General features: G+C 42.0%; 1 protein-coding gene across 1 annotated transcript; it reads right to left on the bottom strand.

Annotated features, from left to right (window-relative positions):
* Positions 1-17,652: 17,652 nt before the first annotated feature.
* Positions 17,653-20,243, bottom strand: fjx1 (four-jointed box kinase 1). The gene has a single exon (XM_059335402.1). It carries the CDS (start codon positions 19,912-19,914, stop codon positions 18,631-18,633), a length of 1,284 nt encoding a protein of 427 aa, XP_059191385.1. The 5' UTR covers positions 19,915-20,243; the 3' UTR covers positions 17,653-18,630.
* Between the last annotated feature and the right edge of the window lie 2,920 nt (positions 20,244-23,163).

Raw genomic sequence — 23,163 nt, 5'->3', positions numbered from 1 at the left:
GAAGTTGGACTGAACACACAAAGTACATGAGCCAAGTGAATCACTATCGCTGCCATGGCATATATTCCTTCACCGTACCCCACCCTTGCCTACCCCTGTTTGATCCAAACACGGCTCTTATCAGCCTCTTACACACACTCTGTAACCACGGTAACTGTCTTACACCACTAGTCGTAGGGCAGCGATGTGTAACCAGCAGTTTCCTGCAGGGTTCACAGACCACTTTTGCTCGGAGCTGCAGAAATAGTGTGTCGGGGGACGACGGTAATAACGTTGTTCAGAATCAAACATCCAGCACGGCTAATATGATGACTTTGAATTCTCACTGCACAGTTCAGTGTGTGGAAGCAATTAAGCTTAAGCTTGTATTCCTAAAGCAAATTGAAATGTATCATACATCAGTAGTCCTTTCATTCATTGGTAACACATGGGAGAGAATTTCAGCATGGACAGATTACTTTTTAAAATTTGTTTTGAACATATAGTTTAGCTTGAGGTTGGGGAGGTGCAGGAGGTAGAATAATTATATATTTTCAGTACGACTGGGCACACATTGTTTTTCATATTGTAGTAGTGTTTAGGGAGTATTGGTGTGTTAATTTATTCTATCATCAACTCAATGGATTGTGGAAGTGTGTCCCTGGGAACAGATATTGGGATTGGACCTCTCTGCGTTCCAGTCCTCAATGGGATAGGTCTGTTGGCTGAAGATGTGAAAGTAAACTCAATCTGCAAGCTTGGAAAGGTGATCTGTGAATAGGATGTAGCTTTCATCTTCAGAAGTGGCCAACCTTGAACTCAGCTGTTGGATTTTTGCCCAAAAGACAGATTTTGGTAATGGACTGTGAGAACAGAGCTGCATGTAATAGGAAAGTGTTCTTGTCAAGGAGTTGCAAGTGTGAATATACAGTATAGCAGTCCAGATATAAATATGAGGAAGGACAAGGACTGCTACAGTCAGGGAATGTAAGAAGTTTATTACCAATCCTACACCTCTGAATTCAACAAAGTACAAAACATATTGAAACATATATAATCGTTTAATTCAGATAGCCAAAAAAATATACTTCAGCAACAAATTCAAAGAATATTCCACTGATATTAGGTCTACATGGAATGTTATCAATCAATTTATGAACAAGCCCATTTTATAAGCCCATATGGGTTTTTTTAACCTCTCCTGCACTTGCTATTCTTGTTTCATTTCTGTTTTTATAATTGTCTTTTCTTATGGTGCAAATAAATAAATAATAAATAAAATACAATGTCTCTTTTTGAAGGTGAATTCATGTTTATGGGCTTACATTTCATTGTATTATTATGTTTGCTCAGGTTTTCTTTGCATATTTGAGAGGCAAAGTACCCCGTTGGGTTGATTATAATATGACGTAATGCATATGATGAAAGTCAGGACATTTGTTTAAGTACCACTTAACCGCTATATGTGCAATTCATGGCACAATCCAAACAGGATCAAAAAAGGGATTTGTGTCTTGCCATTAACTAACTGACCTTCACCAACTGTGACCAAAATAGTACAGAGCACAGGTGCTCATAGGGTAAGCAGGCAGACTATGCAGAACATTGTGAAGGTTGACACCGAAGATGTGGTGCACTTCTGGATTGCTAATGTCACTGCTTTTACTGCACAGTGCATGACAAGCCACTTAAATACCAAACCAAATATCATATGACAGGTTTACACTTAAAAAAACTTTGCTTAATAAGTAAAAAACACTAAAAATTGCACTACATGTAAGAGAATAAATGTCTATTGTTTTGGTGTAAACTTTCTCTTAAACAGAATGTTTTCTGTTTCATAGCCCAGACCAAGGCTGGTTAAGTTCTCCCGGATATAGCTTGATTCTTGTCATAGAGGGGGGAAAAATTAGTCAAACACAATGGAGGTTTTGTCTAATGTTGTAATGTCTTGGCTTTGCTCATGACATGCTCATCACTAGCAAACAAGTGTGTACTTACCACAGAGTTGAGACCACGCCACTTGTACAGTATGATAAGCATCCAAAGCTTTGAAACTGAACGAGAGGTTGTCTAAATTAAAACATAGATGCAAAGTGAAATTAACATCACTTATAGCTTGTATACAAGAATGTTCCAATTCACACAATGCTGATATTAACAGCCTTTTTCAACAGACATGCATGCTTGGCCACAGCTGGACCAATGTCTGCCATGACATCATAGCGGAGGACACAGAGCAGATCATTGGAGCTATATAACAATGACATTCAGTGTTTTCCTCTGTGGTCCCTCTCAGCAGGCCCCTAAACGTGGGCGCCGGGTCACAATGCTCCTCTGTGCCCCCTGACGTATGGCATCCTGGCACTAATGTGGCCCTGGAAAATTCTCAGGATGAATACCCGTGCCAAAAGTCTCCCAACCTTCCAAATCCCCGTACGACAACCTTTGGGTCTCACGCTTGATTGTCTGGGACTCGGCTTACAACACAGTGAAAGAGAGACAGCTCTAAGGTAAGTGTGTTCAGAGAGATAGGATAGCATGCGAAAAAAAAAGAAAGAGACACCTTTTGAATAGTGAGAAATTGTTCCAACTTGGCAAGTAATGCTCTATTTGGCTGCCAAACCAATCACGCTTTCACAATTTTGAGTGTGCTGATGATGATTTAAGGGTTTCCACACACTTCTTGTTTGGAAAAGGAATAGGAAACACATTTCCTGCAGAAACCTGACAACCAGTCTTTAAAGGAGCCATTTCACATCACAAACCCCCTCATTATCTTCTCATGTTGAAGCTGACCTCTAAGTCATTTAATTTGTGTTGTCTGATTCGAGTTAAGCATTGATCTCAAGGTAACGTCGCACCAATCAGTCAAAAGGAGGCAACACAAACCTTATTCCGTTCCTTGACAGAGTGGAGACGGGGAGGAAGATGAGGCAGGGAGGCTGCATTTTGCACATTTGCTGAGGTAATTGCAGATTTAAAAGCGAAAGAGATTCACACAATGTTCACTCAAACAACTATGCCTGAGGCCAACAAAATGGAGGAGAGTCTTTTGTGTGTATGTCGCCGATGTGACTGACGGACTCGTGAGAAAGAAGAAGACAGAGAAGAGAGAGAAAAAGGAAAGAGAAGGTGAGAAGAACGATAGAAGCAGACAATAGTTTTGTCAAAAGGGTGGGGGTAATGTGGAGGGGAGAGAAAAACAGTGAGTGAAAGGATGGAGATTGAATTTCGTCTTCACAGGCAAGAACACTGCCTGCGAGCAAACAAAAGGATGAAAAGCTGACCCATAGCTGTTCGCTGACTGACATTCGGACAGTTCCCCATCATCCTGATGACAGCCCCCCCCCCACCACCCAACTCCTTTTCTGCAAGTGTCCAATATCAACTCTTGAAACAATTATTGGACTGCCAGAGGGGAGGGATAGCGCAGAGTCAGCAAACAAACGCAGAAGACTACCTGTCATAGAGTGTGGAGGCAGCTGAGGAAAAACGTGTAGGACGAAAAAGAAAAAAAGAGAAGCATAAAGAATGCATGAATCATTTTAAAAATGAAAATCTAATGACAGCTAAGCTGCTTATTAATTTGGCACTGGAATGCTGTGTGTGTGTGTGTGTGTGAGATGTGCAGCCTGTTTGTCCCCTGTCTCTGAGGGAATCCAACACTAGTCACAGCAAAAGCAGATTATGAGATTAAGTGATGTGCTTCTGGGAAATAAATAAATAAATAAAAAATGCTGGATGAACGAATACAGGAAGTAAAGTGACGCAAGAAGGAAATCATTGTTAATTGAATTGTTGTGTGGCTTGTGTATATGGGGGGAATATGAATAGATAGTATGAATGAGTCATGTTCTTGGGATATGTAATATTTTACAGTACGCTGCATTATGTGACACAGAGGGGGCAGAGGGGTTACCGTCACTTTGTAATGGCTTTACTGAGAGCAGCGAAATGAATCGCTAAATCAGTAGGATTGATAATCGGCTCTGGCTGGGAAATAACCTGCAGAGAATCACAATGACTTTGCTTTTATCTTCTGTGCTTACAGAGTGGCCCGTCCCACTCAAGATTGCCTCGGAAACGTAATCCCACGGGATTAAATTGTTTTTACATGGAACACGTGTAGCATCGCGGTAGAGGAATTTGTAAACCATGCTAAATATGAAGTCACAGCTTTGATGTTAACCACTGCAGGGCCATTTATCTGCCTTTTTTCATACTTCCTTTGTTTTTTATCTCTCTCTGTCCCCCTTCTCCAGTTCCCTCTGTGTGTTTAGAAATAGGATCTTATAGCCTAAATTGAAAGTGGGACTGCTCCACAACACTCAACACATGGCAGCAGATGTGTGGTAGGTAGTATGTGAGAAGGGGGAGGGGAAAAAAGGAAAATGAGGCAGAAGGAGGGAGAGACTGAAGGGAGAAAGAGGAAATGGAAGAGTAGAGAGTAGGAGGGGGAAAGATAAAGATAATAAAGGTAAAGATAAGGGCGGGGGGGGGGGGGGACTACAATGAAGGGAAGAAGATGAGAGACTGGGAGGGGAGGGAAGAGGAACGGAGAGGAGTTTAGAGGCTCTCAAACACATTGCACTCCCAGCACAGCAGATGCCACATTCTGTCTGGCACAGTGATCTGTGGGCCTGCTCTATTTATACCCTCACTGTGTCACTTCAGGGCCAGCACAACACTCAAAACGCACACACACATCACATAAACACACATCTAGCATTAGGCTTTCGCAGCTTTCCTGCAACAACTGAAATGAGGCAGGTTAGAGAGGCTCCCTGCAAAGGGTAGAGATGGAAAACAATGTTAGGTCATACACAGAGACCATATGGGAACAGGATTTATATATTTATATACGAGTGGCTATTGTATGCCTGTAGAGTGTTGAAAGTTCACTTTCAAAGTTTTCATCTGAAACTCCCACGAGGGAGAAGATAAAGACGCAGTTTTTGCTTTTCATTAATGCCTGGCTGGTTTTAGTTGGCAGGCCACACCATGAGAAAAGGGAGAGTGAACAAACAGTGGTCTGATTAAGCAGCAGGAGGACCGGAGCCTTCTGGATCGCCCTGGTTACTGGGAATAAGAGCCACAAGTTACATCAGCTTTCCACCTTAACAAATAAGTCGAGTTGGGCAACTCTTAGAGGAAAATCTTACTGAGCGTTAATTTACAAAAAGCAAGAGCTGAGAAAGAATATAAAAGAGACAATTTGGGCACTTAAAGCCGCAGCCATATAAACAGTTCCATATGCTCTTTTCTGTAAAAGTGTGGTCAATTGCTAGCACTACAGTACAAAGAGGAGAAAATTGGATATGAATAATCTCATGTCATGTGGGCGGAAGGGAAACCTGATAACAACGCAGTTTTAATTTAACAAGCAGCGCACTGTGGTCTTTTCTCATGACATATATGTGTAATCTCATCTGTGAAGCTATGTTGCATTGTTAAGAGGCTCCACCTCTGCATGTTAAATGGCCTTTGTTTGTAATCAATCAGCCCAAATGTTACAGAAGCAAAGCAGGGTTCATTACACATCCGGCTCAGAGAAACGACACCACTCTACACATCCATCAACCTCACACACCGCGGGGCCCCTGCAATATAACACTGGCTAGTTGGAAACGGAGGGTGTGTTGTGCTCACACACACAAAAACAAACCACACATACATGTATATAGATACAAACGTCAGCACACTCATGCATTTTTCTGTGACCTATGATATTATATGCAAAGTCACACAAACAAATTCTAATAGTGCAGAAGGAGGTGGTATTTAACAGCAAGACGAATATTTTATGCAGGTGCAATAAAAAAGCTTGAAGGCAATCTTTGAAGGGTCACCTTTGATATTATGAAAAATGAAAGGCTAAATCATTTCAGTGATAGTTCTGTGTCTCTGTCGATAAGTGAGAGCAAGAAAGGCAAACTTCAAAGATGCACACCGGACACCTATATCCAACCTGGTCTCACAGAAATCCGTGAAATAGCCACGGATTTCGCTTAACTCAAAATCCGTGGAATAGCCACGGAATCACTCAAATTTCCGTGAAACTGACACGGATTTCGCTACAATGCAAGTTAATGACAGTCATATCCCGTGGCTATTGGTTTGTTCCAAGTCACGTGACTTTTAAGGTCCCAGAGGTCAGAACAAAAAACATGGCGGACAGTTCAATATCAATATTTTGACTTAGTTTCTGCATAAAAATGGATTTTGATCACATTTCTAGCGAGAAATATATGTTTTATTTTCTAAATATTCACTCAGTGAATGTACATAATCACTTTGTGGTGAAGATCTCGCCAGAAAAATATGACTGTCATTAACTTGCATTGTAGCGAAATCCGTGTCAGTTTCACGGAAATTTGAGCGATTCCGTGGCTATTCCACGGATTTTGAGTTAAGCGAAATCCGTGGCTATTTCACGGATTTCTGTGAGACCATGTTGCCTATATCTGGTCATACAGGTTGCGAAAAAATTTAACTAATGCAAAGATAACTGTGTGTAAACCAGTAAGTGAGCACTCCAGCTGCCAGAGGCACCGAGAGGGAAAGAGCTGTGCATATGTGTGCACCAGTGAGCATAGTAGAGCAACAACAACAAACGCTTCCTCCTCTTTGAAGCAGACCCTATCACCTTCCCTCCCCCGCTAGTCTCCCCCCTCTACACTGTCCATCAGCAAGCCATAAATCCAGGCTCTCATCTGCCGATATGCCTCTGAAGTTCAGGAATGCCCGCATGGGATTTGAGGCCCGGTGAGTTATGGGAACACCTGGGAGGGGTGAAGGGGGGACAGGCCCTTCATTATACCTATGAAGGGCAACATGTTGACAGCCAACAAGGCTGATGGATTAGTTCTGGTGGTCAACTGTTTTAGGTGTGGGTAATCTGCCTTTGAATCACAGAATAAGCGTGGTATACAAGCCTGCTGACGGCATGCACACACCCACACACCTATTCTTTTTACGAGATGGGAACATGAGCGTGTAATCTACAGTCCAGAGGCAACTTCAGAGGGAAAGAAATGGCTGAGAACTCTGGGATGGCAGAAAAGGGGGTGTTTTCAAAAACGCTGAGGGTTATAAAAACAGAACGTGGCTGGGGTCGTGGCCTGGCCTGGCTGTGTCGCTCCTGCACAGCAAGCACAGAGTTTTTTGGCCTGCATGCTCAAAGTCACCCATCTGTCCTGTAGCAGAGTCACTACATTGCCCTCCATTTGTTTGTCTGTCAGTGAAAGCAGAGGTTTGTTTGGATTGGTGTACCAGGTGTGCATGCCCTTGGCTGTCTTTCAGTCTCCTGTTATATGTTGTGCGCGTATGTGTATATGTTGCAACAATTGTTTTCGTCTTTTTTTTTGAGTAATCATTTAATAGTTTGGTCTGTAAAATGTCAGAAAACAAAAACTGCCCTTTCACAATGTCCAGCTTTCCATTCTCTCAAGGCACAAGATTCTCCACTAATTCTATTACTCATGTTGTAAATAATGGTACCTTAACACCAGTTAGATGAAAGCTGACTCCCCATTTCTAGACAGTGACCTTCAATTTTGCCAACTGAAATGGCAACTGTCATTGTCAAATTGTCTCAGCTGTAGCTGGCTAAAAAATTAAGCTAATGTCAGATCCATGAATTGGTTGAAATCGCTGACTCATTTTAAAATGAGAACAGTGTGAATTATGCACCTAATGGTAATAAACATGTCATTGTGCTAAAAAAGAGAGAATTAAGCTGCAGGTCCCTGGCAATAATTCACCATCCTCACCAGCTAATGACACACATAGAGGACAGAGAAATAAGACAATAGCTTTTGAGCCAGGTTGGACACACTGGAGGAGGTGGTGGAGAGATGCACTGTCAAGATGTTCGGGTCCATCTTGAAATACCTGGATCGACCACTACACAAAACCTTTATAGACTAAAAAAAAACAGCAGTGGCTCCTCTCTCCGTTGCAGCACGGAGAAATTAAAAAGATCCTTCGCTCCTACCGCCATCAGGCTGTCTCATTCTTCAAGAGCTAACATACTAACTGAATTTCCCCTTGGGGATAAATAAAGTAATTTTGAATTTGAATTTGTTTTCGTAGTGCTGTGTACAATCGGTTAACCATCTATTATAAATGTTGTATAAGACATATAAGATCAGACTGTTATTTCTCTCTGACATGACCATATTTGCCTATATAATTGTTTTGCTTTTTCAAACTGCATGTTTTCATGTTTAACATTATAATAGATGTGTAGCTATCTCAGGTGATGATCTAGCATTATCTGTTTTTTCTGGGTTTTCAATAGTGGAGCAGCACAAAGTAAATCAAACTATGTTGACCTGTATTGAGAAGATGTCTATGTAAATGCACATTGGATCGATCGATCGATTTATTTATTTACTTATTTCTCCACATCATGATGCCAGACAAGTTGGTCAATTGGAATGGACGGATTCAAAGATCTGGACTTATTTCAACATGGTGAAACCCTGTCCACGGTTGCTGATTGTCTGGGGTTTCGCAATTGCCAATTCCCCAAAGCCCAAGGTGACTTCTTTAAATAACTTGTTCTGAGTGATGAACAGCCCATAACCATAATCTATTCAATCAATCATTGAAATCATTTAAAACAGACTTGCATGATTAATCCATTATCAAAATTGTTGCTCAACATGTAATTGATCAACTGATTGTTTTAGGCCCCGTTTACACAAGGACGATTGCAGATAAAAACGACAAAATATTTTATCAGAAGTGCCTTTCGTTTAGACCGTGACTGTGTTTTTGGGGCTTAAAAACACAAAAATCTGAAACCACCCTCTAGAGTGGAAAACTTGAATGTGTGTCAGTCTACACTGCCAAGACGCAAAACTCACATATATGTGTCAGTACAGGAAAATAAACAAAATTTTCATGCGTCGGACCTTCAAGCTGCTCTGGCAGCTCTATTAAACTTACAGGAGTCTTTCCACGAAATGTACTGGATATGTAGAGATAGTATTACTGAACAGAGAAGGATCTGTAATTACCTCTATCAAAATTTGGATGCACCAATTTGTTGAAGGCGAGCCAGACGGCTTGGGCGAGACCTGGGAGATCTAGTCGATGGTGGGATAACTTCGTGGAAGGAGTAGCTGATGAAAATGCGTGGCGTGAAAACTTCCACATGCCCAAAGATGCTCTTATCGCTTTAAGTGATGCCGCCTGGCATGCATCCCCAATCGAATTACACACACTTTTGCGTCACCGTTTGCACGCAGATTTCCTCCCGAAAACGCTTGTCTAAACGCGGAATAAAAAGTGAAGACGCGGCGCCACTTATGTGTCTTCTGTTCAGACCGTCATCACGTAAACGTAGCCTTAGTATGTATGTGCTTTTGCATATGTTTAAGAGTCTCCAATGAAGCCATGAAGATGACATGACTATTGCTCGCTGCTGCCTCCACACATGACAGGCAAAGCAGAAGGAACATAAAAGTCAACAAATGAGTAAATCACTTTGGTGCTGAACTCTCTTTGCCCTTACTGGAGAGGCCTGCTTTCTTTCTTAGTGCATTTCACAGCCAATCTCTATACCTTTCCATTTCCTGATAGGAGGCTATCAATTCTGCCATTAATGGACTCATATACAGTATCTGATCTTAGTGATATATATTTCAAACCCCAAGTGTCCAATAACCCCCCCTCTTTTCTCTTTTAAACGATAAATGATATAGAATAAATGAGCTGCTTCAAAAATCGAAAAAAATGAAAGGAGACAAAATGAGAGAAAATAGAAGATATTCCCCTTGTGGTAGACAGTGCTATATTACAAAGCATTGTGGAACCCTAAAAAGATTTAGTTTCTCTTTCAGTGGCATTGATTTTGTAGAAGATGTCTTTGTAACTAGCCTGGATGATTAGCCCCCACCCGCAATCAATCAATGCTCACAGGATCTCACAATGGCAATATTTGCACAGGCCAAATAGATGTGAAGAAATAGAATGAGAAAGAGTGAAGGGGAATTAAGGGAAAATGGTGAGGGAGGAAAAAAGGGAAGAGATGAGACCTTATAAAACTAAGACAAGGACAGTAGCCAAAAGCCTTTTTGTTTTGTTGAGCTTTGCTGATTCACAAAATGATATGGCCCTCTGAATTTCCTGTTACCCTGCCTTGTCTGTCAAGTGCTCTTTTTTCATGGAGAGGATATTGAAACCTCCCACACAGAGCATTTCAGTTCTGCTGCGGTAGGATGCGTGTTATGCAAACCATAAGGTCGAAACACAAAGGTTTGGTGCTTGAATTGCCACTCAGCATGGAAGGAAGTAAACCTCTACACGGCGTATTGTTCTCCCCTTGGTTAGAGTCATGTTAGGGTGTCACGTAGTGCTAGACACTAAGCCTCGCCCTGCAGTCGTGTCAGAGGATAATTGCTGTGGCTGCTGGCGGGATGGGCCCGGATGTCTCAGACTTGTTATTTGAGATGAGTCAGGTTACAGGTGGGAAAGAAAAGGAATGTTTGGGGAGAGGCAGTATCTTTAAAGCGTACATGATAGCATATGATTAAAATGATTTTATAGGAGACAAGAAACACAACATGTCTGTAACTTTTTAATGCCATTTTTATTGTTTTTTTCCACTTTTCCCTCCAGTCTAGCCTCTGCTAGTTCCAGATTCCCTTAGTCCCAGTCACTGCAAGCCATTCTGTTGGCCTGTGAAGGATGAAGACTAATCTCCATTGATCATAGAAGTATTAGTCTGACTCACCGGACGTAGACTGATGGGATAAGCCTGCTGGCTATTTCAGACGGAATTCTCCTCCCTTTCTTCTGTCTCCACTATCTATTTTGCAGGGGCACCGTCGCCACATTTGGGGCTTAGCACTGCCCAGGACGATTGTCATTGGTTACAGAAATACAAACAAATCGAAGTTTGCCTCAAGCACACAGGCATTTGACTCCCTCTCCTTCTCTGTAGTAATATCTTAAGGCCCTTCTCGACCTTTTATTTTTATGTCACACAATGGCTGAAATCGGAAATGGAAATGTGCATTGTTGGTTTTGAAATTTACATTCTGCGTTTCTCATCAAAATATATTGTTTGCATCTTCGAGGTCTAACAAATGTGCATTTTCTTCCCCATAAACATTTATATATACGATTTTCAGAATATCTAAAATCTTGTTTTGTTTACAAACTTGCAGTCTACTCCACTGCCTTTGTTGCTGTTCATTTCAGTTCATTTACTGCCAGATGCTTACAATGAGTGGAAAAGTGTGAAACTGGCACCAAGAAGTGCTTGTGTGTCATCATGTGCATAAACAAAACATACTATCACTTAGTAACATTCATAGCTATAGTGATATGCCAAAAAAGTAAATAAAACTAAGAAAAGGTAAGGCCATGCAAAAATCAATAAATAAATCAATAAATCAATAAATGGGCATTGTTGAAGCAATCAAATGTTGAAAAGATAATTTACTTATAGCAGAGACAGGACTGAATAACTAAATAGTTATTTTGGCAAAAAAGGATATCTAAATCCTACTGACAAGACTGCTCTTTTTGTTTTAAAATAAAACAGCCTCTCCAAATACACAGGATTTTCTCAGGATAAATGAAGGTAGCAATGCCATCAAGTGATATTGTTGTCAAGGACAGAAGGGATAATAATGTCTATGAGAGCTGAAATTGCCTGGCTCGCAATGCTGCCAAGATTTAAGTCTAAGTTTATAAAATCCTGAAGTAGAATAGCAATGAAATCAAATAAGCTTCATTAACTTATATGCATATACTTGTGTCACATTTTTATATATTGCCTCATTCTGCTGTCTCCTATACTAGGTAGTCCCATCTCACCTTCACTAAGGCATGTCCAATCTTGTTCAAATGACAATGATACTGCAGAGTCAGCCATAAACCACCTAATGTTTGTCTCCTGTGAGCTCTTCTCTCTCTTCCCCATCTAAAGAGAGAAGCCAGCACCTGGACGCAACCCAAAACGACTGCCTGCCTCTTATGCCCGTCTTCGTCGCCGCATGCCTGAGTGCCCTCCTTTTCTATCCTCACTCCTGTCGACCTATCTACTTAACTGATTGACTGTCGTGACATTTTCTCACAGTTAGCTTTAATCATTTCAGTGTAACAGTGTACCATTATGGGACGAGGCAAGCCAGAGCGTTTGTGTGGTACAACAGCCTACTATGGCGGCACAAAGCGCAATTTACATAGAAATGACCAAATTACTGAGCACCGGCGCAGCCAATGGGTGCTATAATTCAAAACGACTACTGTGACCGCACGCAGGTCTCCAACAGGGGTACAGCCTCCAGCCAACGCTAACATTCAGAGAGCAAGTGGTCAGCCAGCAGGAAGGAATGTGCTGTTTCAGCAGCTTGTAGGTATTTTGTCATCAAGTATCGCACGTCCTCTTGCCCTTCTGTGTATCGATTCTCTTTGCACTTCAGGCATGGAGAGGACAAAGCCCTTATGACACAGTCACAGCATGCTTAAAACGAAGAAAACTTCACCGACAAACAAGCCTAAAATGAGCAGATATTTTCATGCTGTTGAGTAGGAGTAAGATTTCTTTAAATGCTAATTTGAATCTAAAAAGGATGTGTCAGATTAAAAGTTGGGTTTGCTAAGTGGTGCAGTATTTGCATACACCTTTCCAGAATTAGAAAAGTCATGCCCTCATCACCACCGCCTCCATTTTTATATATTATTCATATGTCCAGCCAGCTAATTTGGACCAATCAACTCTTAGTCTGGCATTGAAGCTGATTCCCAACCTCCCCTCCAAATATTTGCATAGAAATATCGTAATTACGGCTACAATCTCAGCTGCAGGTAGCCTCAAGAAAGACGCATCCAACAGCAAAATGATAGATTATCTCTCCATGAATGCGATCAGTTATTTTTCTCCAGTAAAAGACAGAAAAAAAATCCCAGAGTAATTTCCATAAGCATACTAATTCACATTTACATAGAGATGAATCCAGATGCAAATGAACGAAACAGCGTGTACTTGAAACAGTTCCCCTGGCTGCACTGAGGCATCAACAGGCATCACCCAGAGGAATATCAAAAGCCATCAAGCATGTCAATCAAATGCTGTGCGACATTTCAGTTGAAGGAAGGCGGGGAAGAGCAAGGCAAAACATGTGAACACAACAAGGTCCTTACAAGGGAGCTAATGTCATGCCTGGGTAATCCTCAATTTGATAAACAAATCTGAATTTTAAGACAGAATGTCAGGATAAAGCACATGCTGAATTTAGCTTCTTTACTTACTTTACTGCCAGTTTTACCTTACAGCAATGGTAAAGTCTTTCAATAACCCTTAACTTCTAGAACAAAGTCTTTCTAATGCTGAGATATGACAGTAGACCTCTTCTTCTGCTATAAAATGCAAATGTTTTACATGAAATCAAATGAGGCTTATGACTTACTGCATGCTATAGTCTGACATTTTCGAGACAGAGCTTGAGGGACAAGGCATAACAAATAGGATGGAATTAAGTGGTGAAATTAATCAGGATTTATTTTTATGTATGCTATGACTGGCATGAAGCAAATCGTATTATGGCAAAATAGAGAGAATCCAAATTGAGGTTAAACAGTTCTTGTTTCAAAACAGTTTAAAAGGATTATATTCAGATCTCTATGTCTATTTGCATACATAGCCTAGTGTAGGCTATGTTATTGCTCCAAATCTAATAATAACATAAAATGATGATGGGGAATGCATAAATAATGTCATACATCTGTGTTATCTGATATACATATTTGTGTCAACATGAACTACAGCAAAGATCTGACTTACTCATAGTCATGAAAGAGTGAAAAAATGCGATAAAAGTAACAGAGTTTGGTGATGGAAAAGTACAAGGAGGATGTAATCTTTTTCATAATCTGCAAGCAGCCCTGAGACGACAGCTGGACAGATGTCTGCTCTCCTGTATATGATTTACTGTGACGGAGCCCTGCAAAAACCAATTTCCCATACAAGGGCGCACATTTATTGGCTGAAGACATTGGCCATCAGAGTTTAGGGAAATCTCATATTCAAGAAAAGTGGAAATCTGTTTAAGAGGGTCACACACACACACACACACACACACACACACACACACACACACACAAAGACTCCCATCGCTTTACCTTCTTTTTTTAACTTTTCCCGTCAGTTTTTGCATTTTTATTCTCTCCCATTTATTAAACACTTGTGTGCTTTTACAGCAAAGTATGTCCATATGGCAGAGATTAACAAAGCTGGGTGTCCCTTGTGGTGGCTCCAGGTGTACACACTTGTTAAACTTGCAGCATGTGATGAAATGGGACTACAGATGTACTGCAACCCAACTCTGACACCTGTGGATAGTCCCAAACTGGGAAAACTAGCTTTCAACATAGACATCATAGATTCAACTTAAATGAATTTGGACATAAACATGCTGAGATAAAAACAGAGAAGGTCACAACGCTCAACACATTTTTTCTCTTCTTATAAGCTTAGCTATGTGTAGGCCTTTTCTCGCCTGTCTCCTTCGCTCATTACCTTCTACTTTGTCTTGAGAAAGAATGCCCAGAGGTCCCGACCTTATGCTTTCACCCCTGGTTTGGACAAAGCCAGGCTTTGTGCCAGCTCTCCAGGCACACCACAGCCCGGCTGTCCAGCCCTCGCACTGCCAAAGCCCCTCCAGTCGTTACCCCGGCCCCCCCAGTTTACCCTTCATGGCCCGTATCCACTCAGCTGTGACTAACTGACTCTCCCCCTAGTATGTGCCGTGTTTCATAATGAAATCATTCAGTCATGCGCAGGAAGTTCCCTGCTCTGTGTAGCCATGAAAGAATGCCAGTTATGTCCGTCCACTCGCACATGGCAGGCCCACAGGGAAAGGGGCAGTTTAAATCAGTTAGTCACCTGGTGTCTGGCGAAACACCCAAATTTAACTTTTATTGTCCATATCTTTCAGTCTTATCATCCATATGAGTCTGGTGTAATTGAGCAGCTGTTTTGTATTTGATTATAACGACACTTTGATATTCTGGTTAGAGTTAATGATTTCAATGTTAGAGGACTGGTGCAATATTTTGGGAAATATGCTTACTTGTTTCTCTGAATGGAATGTTTACTTGATGGAAATGATGATGAAAAGCTCATGCCTCACTGATAAACACAAGGCTATAGCCGGCAGTCTGTTAGCCTAGCTTAGCATAAAGACTGGGAATAGGGGGATGCAGCAAGCCTGGGTCTGACGGGGTGTGGCAGGGTCTTAAATCAACCTGATTGAGGTTATCTACCCTGTAACACTGACTAGCAGTGTCTGTTGCCATTATATTTTAGATTAATCTGTCTAAACACTGGAACAGTGCATCACATGTTTCATTTAGTGTTTACTTCCAAGTCTGTCTTCTTCAGTTCTGTTGATTTCTCTGTGGTCCAGATCTTCATATTTTTTCAACCCCTCTTCTTCGTTGTTTGTACTCCCCAAATATATAAAAATGATTTGAAAAATATTCTATGGTGTATTCTGCTGGAGTAACGGAAAGCTAATATTTTATTACAGACTTTTATCTATGGATTGATATGATTAAACGTGGTCCTCCAGAGTCAGATCTTCATCCATAGTAATGACCTGTTATAAATATCAGTTTGATATGGAAAAATGAAATACCATCAGAAACTGGTATTCAACAAAGCTGTGTAATCAAGCACCACTATTTCTTCAACTCATTTTTACACTTTCTTATAAAAGACAAATGCAGCAAATACAATTTTCTCATCTAATTCTCCACAAAAAAAGCATCAGTAATAAGCGCTTCCAAAAGTGTCACATTGCATCAATGTGGATAACTTTCTTTTTATATGACCTAATAATAATCCTGGTATTATTGCCATTTAAAAAAAGATTAAACAGGATCTCAGCCAACTTTGACAATGGTTTATGTACACAGCTGGGACTCCTTCCACTTGCTTGCCTGAGAAGTGTCTGTGTGCGTTTGTGTGTCCATGGAGATGTTCCTCCCTCAGCTCCTCTGGAATGTTTGCAATGTGCACAAAGAAAAAAGATCGGCTTGAGTACCTGGGGTCTTTGCTCGGGCCTGCTGTGGGCCCCTGGCTAGTATGACTGTCTGAGCCTGTGATTCAGCCTACTGACACAGAAAATAAGCACATCTGGAAGGGAACCACACAACACTGGCATGCATAAGGGCATAACTAACTGCCATGTACTGCATAATAACCTACTGCACCGGTGCCACGAGCTAGGACAAGCCACACTCATTAGACCATGTCACAAAGTTATGAGCATGAAGATTGTGTTGCCGCTGGGTGAAAAAAAAGGGAGGACTTGAAGGAGTTTGTGCGGTGATCTGAAATAAGCCAGGCGGGGAGAGTGAGGGAGGAACATATGTGAACAGTTAAAAGGGTGATTCAACAGCCTCTTTGATATCCACCATTAGTGTGATTACAGCTGGCATGGTCCCTGGTTAAAAAATGGCTTTCTTGTGCAAAGGAATGCCCGAAAAAAAAAAAAAAACTAATTAGGAAAATGAAACTTTCATCTTCCATTTAGCTAACAAATGAAGTTGACAGTGATGTTAACAGTGAAGACAGATGTGTGCAAGGAGATGTGGGTGAAATGCAGAGGGAGGCAGAGAAAGGAGGATGGGTTGTGAGTCTGGTTTAGACCTCAGTTTAGCATTGTGTTTAATCCCTGGTGTCTGCAGCCTGTCGTAAATCTCTTTGCAGCATTCGGCATTAACGGACATGCTTAGAGCGTGATGCCCAGCTGCAGCCCCCGCCCCTCTCTGAAACACACATGTTCACATACTAACTCTAAACCCAGCACATTAACATGACCTGCTTTCCCCTATACAACAGGCAGTGCACATATTGATCCCCAAGTCCCTATTAGAGCTGCAGCAGGCAGCTAGTCTGGAAAAATCCTCCAGTTACACCTGCTTAAACCTCTGCTGCTTCCCTGCCACTTATGCAGTGACCTAGCCGGGAGAAACATAAATCACAGAAACTGACACGCATGCTGTAAGCCATGAAATGAAGTGTGAGTACAAATTGAGACGCTTTTTGAACCAGCCTCATCCCACTCTCACTACGGAAATGAACTAACGGTAGTGGTGTGCCCTGCAGTTGGCCATACATAAAAAAAAGTTGTAAAAGAAACCAGATGAGGTGCAGAACAGTGAGAGGCTGGAAAGAATTAGGGCTTCAAAAGTTTGATCATTGACTTTCCCTCTGATGTGCTCGTAAGTCTGGCAAACCAGGAATCAGACACAGAGCTGCACCCAAAGTGGAACTAATAAGGAGAGGATGCTTCCAAAAGGGTCAAATTAAAGAAAGATGTGGTTATGCGAAGTGAAAGTATAAGCAGAATAAGGCAAAATATCGACCTGTGCTTTTTTCTTCCAGAGTTAAAAATTCAACCTTTGAAAAACTGTAAAGTAGGCTCTCCTCTGAGAGCGGAGCGCTCATTAATTGTGGGCTTGGCCTCTTAACAGCACATACCCCCACAAAGGGAGTTTTCTTACTTTGCAGCTGAACAGATTGAACCAATAAGCCAGCCAGCCAGCCTTGGCCGTACGTTGACCGTTTAATATTACTGGAGTGACAGATTTTCTGTAATGTGTCTTGTGGTATTGAAAAGCAGGAAGTTGCGATATAGTTAGGGAACAGTAAAGCCCTTTTCAAAGGATGTCAGTTGTCTCCTTCACTTTATCATTCTGGGTGAGATTATAAAAGGGATTAGAGATTCTAGTTGTAGCGTGCCTGTGGCTGACAGAATGGCTCCTGGGGAACAGTGTGCCAGTGCAAGATACTTCTACAGCACAATGAGAGCAGTGTAATGGGCAAGTACAGAGGCAGGAAGTACAGAGGCAGACTAGGTAAATATTTGATGCCCTCTAATAAGAGCGTTAAGTACAAACTGCATACAAAACACATAGTCTGATGACAGTTAAATTAAATTACAGTGTATTTATCAAAAAGGACAAGAGATTTTTGGAATGTTACAATGCATGTTAAATTAGTAGAGCTTCAAATTTCCAAAACAGGTTGGCAGACAATATTTACAATGTACTTACAACATGTACAATGGGTATGATACACCTGTGACTTTAAGGCTAAATATGCAATCCAAACACAATTACGAAGAGTGCAGGTGCTGCTATGACAATGTACTGTGCAAACAATTTTCTATAAAAAGCGAGACAGATGTCAACAGAAATACAGTATTCAAGAGTCAACTTGTGTTAAGGCTTAGGAGTTTATCATTAAGATTGTTGAACACAAGGCAAGAATCCAAATACGCATGAAGGGCTATGAAACCCTAGTCACAAATACAGCCTACTCTTTACATTTAATCCTATTCTGGTGAGCATCTGTGGGGTGAAGTAGGATAGACTGGCCTTTATAATTCCTCTGTGTGAGGCATACAGTGGAAATCTCAGCAGAGAGCTTATAAACATGTGTCAAATGTACTTATTTATAAAGTAGGCAACACATTCTATTCACAAGAGGTAGTTCAGCTGGATATTCAAGACAGTTTTGTGTAATGCGCATCAGTTAAGCACAGGTGTGCCAATTTTGTCTGCAGAGCACATTATACCGTGCAGACAACAAATCCATCACCTGTGCGTGCTGAACGTTCACAGCTGGCTGTACTTCCCTTTGCAATGCAAAATGTGTTTGTATAATCTGTCTATCCTGTCCTGGAGAACACCAGCGTGCTCCTCTGAGAGAAATCCTAATTCCAGAGACAAAGGCTCGCTGTCTCTGTAGAGCTCCAGCAGCCTTTTCCTGGCGTCTCTGTGCCTGTGCAGCTCCGCCACGCGCTGCGTGGTCCTTTTCCTGAACACACACACGGAGCTCAGCACCGTATTGTGATATTTCTCCCACATGTTCAACACCCGAAAGCCGTGCACGAGTCCGGCCTCGTTGTCTATGAACACAAGGTCACCACGGGGTGTTTGGAGGAGGTTGTTGGTGTCCCTCTCCATTACGCGCGAATCCCACTGCAGGCTGAACAGATTGCTCACGAGTCTGTCGAAGTTTGCAGTCAGATAGTCGAATATGATCAGGTCGCTCCACTGCATTAGCTCCAGCAGCTCCGCCGTCGTCTTGTTCCAGAGCTCCGCGAGCACAGGATGCAGCCCGCTGCTCTCCTGTCGGAGCGGCGCAGGTGTGACCACCCCGGTCAGGTTGGAGACCCACTCGGTGAGAGACACCACGGCTCGATCACTCCACTGTAAGCCGCCTATCCGCGTCCTCACAGCCGCCCATTGTTCACTGTCACCGTTTAGCTGAGACAGTATGAGAGGAGGCAGATTTGTGATACCGAGCAAACTGGCAAGGTAATATGTCAAAGTTTCTCCTTGCACCTGATCCGCGTTTATCCCGTAACGCACACACGCTTTGGTTCCATCTGCAAAAGTGGCAAGCTGATTAGATATCCTGCCGCATCCTGGCTCCAGCTTCACTATCCGGTATGTCCTGGCTCTCTCTCGCCAAGCACGAGCATATTCCTCCGTAAAGCCCACGGGGAGGAGATCTTCCAGCCATTCACTCCAAAATATCCCATCCTCCACCGGGGTGCCTAACTTGACCGGGCCCTCCCGCAGCGCTGACCCCTTGTTATCCCCATTCACATGGTAATCTCGGTTTCCTGCAGATGCAGTTTGATCAGTGAGGTTGCGAGCCTCAAGTCTGCCCCCCAAATGCGGTCTTTGTGCCGCTGGTACCGCGAGCAATGCCCGGAAAGTTTTGGCGGAGAGGTCCGCTGGGAGACCTTGGTGAAAAGACCCTCCGCCCGGAACCGAGAAGCCACGTTTGTGTCGCTCCAAACGGTTCTCCAGCGCGCTCCACACGTAGAAAACACTTGCAAGGGCGCAGAGGAAAAGAAGAGCGAACAAGTTTGCTGAAGCAGCCCTCATGGTGAAGACTACCCTTCCCCTTCAGAGACCCGCAAAGCTCCGGCAGGTTAAAGCCAGAAAGATTAAATGTTGGACCGGCTGAGAGCTGTGCGCCCCGTGTCCCGTACAACCCCTTAAGCCCCGCAGCTCACAGGCGGACTGTTTGAGATCACAGGAAGAAGAGGGTCTCCGAAACAGTGTGAATCTCATCTCCCGTCCTGCTTAGATGCCTTGTCACATCCCTCCTCTGCGGGAAACACAGCATTTCGGATCACCGCCGCGGATATCCTCTATTGGACGTTCTCCATTATAACCCACTGGCGTCGAAGGTGCTTTCTGTCCTTGTGCACCTCTTGTCCCTCATCTGCCTTTCTCTCTCCACCGGGCGCTGGGTGAGTTTGATTTGTGGTGGTGTCGGCTCGCAGAGAGACACTAGGCGGTGAGGCACGTGACTCCAGTCCCGAGATGGTGGGCGGATCGTGGGAAGGAGGGTTCAGAGAGGAGCGGAGCAAGTGCACCGCACCGCGTTTTTGTGTGTGTGTGTGTGTGTGTGTGTGTGTGTGTGAGTGAGAGATGTGATGTGATGTGAGAGGATTGTGTGGTATTGGCAAAGGCAGCCATTATGATAATTGATACCTAGGGCAGAAATACTTTGGAAATAATGTCACAATTTTAAACAAATTATATTTCCTGCCTGTGTACCAAGCGGCATATCCGTGTCAATGAGGCAAAGGCAGGCAGGGGATGGAGTGGAAGTTTGCCCAAATTGGTGCAAAACATTCGCCCACCTTTTAAAAAATTCTATATCTAATTTATGACCACCATGAGGTCATTATGGATCACTGAAAGCACTTAGTAGCATCAGCACCTTTTCTTTTATTGTTTTGGCTCTGCACTCCATCACTTTGGATCTGAAATGGTGGGGGGTTAAAGTGCTGACTTTCAGCTTTCGGGCTTTTTGGGGGTGTTCATATCCACATGGGACAAACAGTGTTGATCTTCTTGTTCCTTTACACCCTTATTTTTTAACAACAGAACCTGTAGCCATAAACACACAGGCAAGGCAACCCCGATAACGGCATGTTTCAGACTAGCCAAGTTCATTAATTTATAAATCCTGTCTCTTTCTAGCAATTGTCTGTCTCTCTTTGGTAATTTTATTAATAATAATAATAATAATAATAATAATAATAATAATAACAATTTTATGTCACTTTGTAATTGTTTTGCTCATTTTGTAGTTATTATTGGTTGTGGTTGTTTTGCCTCTTTTTTTTAGATTTAACATCTGTAGTCATTTTGAATCTCTTTGTAGTTGCTTTGTGTGTTTTTTTGTATTGTAATTGCTTTTATGTTTCTTTTTGGTAATTCTGAGTTGGTATATGTCTCTTTGAGTGTCATATGTAGGTGAAGGCCAGTAAGGGCTCCTGGGCTTGTGCCCAGTAGGTCCGTTCAGTAATCCATCCATGCCTCAAATGTATTTTTCTGCACATTAATCCCACTGTCATTGTTTCTTTTTAAAGTCAATGTGCTGGAATACAGGGCCAAAACAATAATAACGACTTGAAAATTACTTTTTATTGCATAGTTATATCCTGTCTGGGTCTAGTATATGTGTGTTGTGTGTGTGTTGTCTCCTATTGTATCTTACCTATGTACTTGCTGTCTTTTATATTTGTATTTATTTTTAATTTTTTGGGGACTACGGATGCAAACTAGCAGCCTTGCTATAATCTGGCATATTTACAAAGATGTTTATCGATGTTCATTAATGTGCACTGTCCTTATCCAAAAATAAAGTAAAGTAAAGTATAAAAATGTATGACTGTCCAAAGACTGACAGGCAGCGCTGTATACAGTTACAGCTTCAGACCTTGCAGCTTTATGGCTGTTCCTTCTATTCCACAACATAGTTTTCAAGGCTGAAAAAACATGTTGAGACAATTCAAATCTTCTAGAAAGTGACCCATTTTTTGCATGCAGATAATCATTTGAGTGTATTTCTAAAACTTGCCTTGTCAGGAAGAAAAACATTTTCCTTATTTCTTGAATATATCATTAGTTATATTTAAATTTAGCCTATTCATTAATTCCTAATCTGAAGCACTTGCTTTTTACAGAGCTTCCAACCACATCTCACTATCTTCAGCAGCATATACATTGCTCATGACATATTTGATACAAATACATTGTGTTAAACAGTTCACAATCCTGTTTTGTATTCTCAAAACCATTGCGTTTTCAATTTCTGCTCCTAAGTATTTGATCATTTCCGTACTCCCAGGGCGCGATAAGGTCAGCGCCTACTTGTTTCCTGCTTGTTCAAGGCTTTTGTTAAACCAATTGTTACATGCATGCACACAAACTCCTTTATACCCTCATTAACTTATTCCTCATTAGCATCCCCCCAACTCTTTACCATTCCACTCGTGTTTTCACACTCTGTATCTTGAACCTTAGTTCGCTAATCAAATTAATTGGGTCATTTTTACAGTAACATGCTGGCATTCTAAATCGCCTGAGTCGGAAAGACAGCCTCAGACAAGAATACTCAATTACACCCAGTAAACTAGATGTCTGCTAATATATGCTTTTAATGCCTGGAGCCTTGAAGCTGTTATCTTCATGATGATATTCATGTTATCTTATAGCCTGAAGGTGAGTACAGCGAACTAAATAAGCCCACCCACATCAATATGTCCTTTAATGTCTAATACCATACAGGGAAGTGACAGGAAACAACTTCTCAAAGACAGGCAGGTGAACATGATTCTGATGTGGTCATATTGTATCATGTAGCCCTCCACTTCTGAAGTTGGATGTTTTGTTTTTTGCCATCAGCCGGATAATTTGTTCAATTCCCAGCCTGTGTTTGATTCTGCAATGCAGATTGACAGCAGTGGCAGTGCAGAGGGAACGAAAAAATCCCTGGGTTGCGCATGACTAGAGAAGCTTTTTACAAGTCCTAGAATCTCAAGAAATGGTTTGTGTAGTGGTGCGTGGCTGAGCATGTTTCTCTAACATGGTAGACAAAACAGTGAGTCCTTGTGGAGGTGGGGTTTTTCCATTTGGTTTTAAGAGCTGTTAAAAACAAATTAGCCTTTGCTAATTGCACACCGTGTCTGTGTCCCAGAAATGCAGATTGTAGGGATTCTTAACAGGCTTACTAATACATACAAGTAGCTGCATGTAGAAAGGATACTTTGAAGTATTTAAAGTCGGACTGAATGTGTACTTCACATCAGTGTGGGATCTGTGCTTCTTCTGTTG

The sequence above is a fragment of the Centropristis striata genome, chromosome 6 (genome assembly GCF_030273125.1).
Source record: "Centropristis striata isolate RG_2023a ecotype Rhode Island chromosome 6, C.striata_1.0, whole genome shotgun sequence".
Lineage (NCBI taxonomy): Eukaryota > Metazoa > Chordata > Actinopteri > Perciformes > Serranidae > Centropristis > Centropristis striata.
This window is presented reverse-complemented; position numbering and strand designations above follow the sequence as displayed.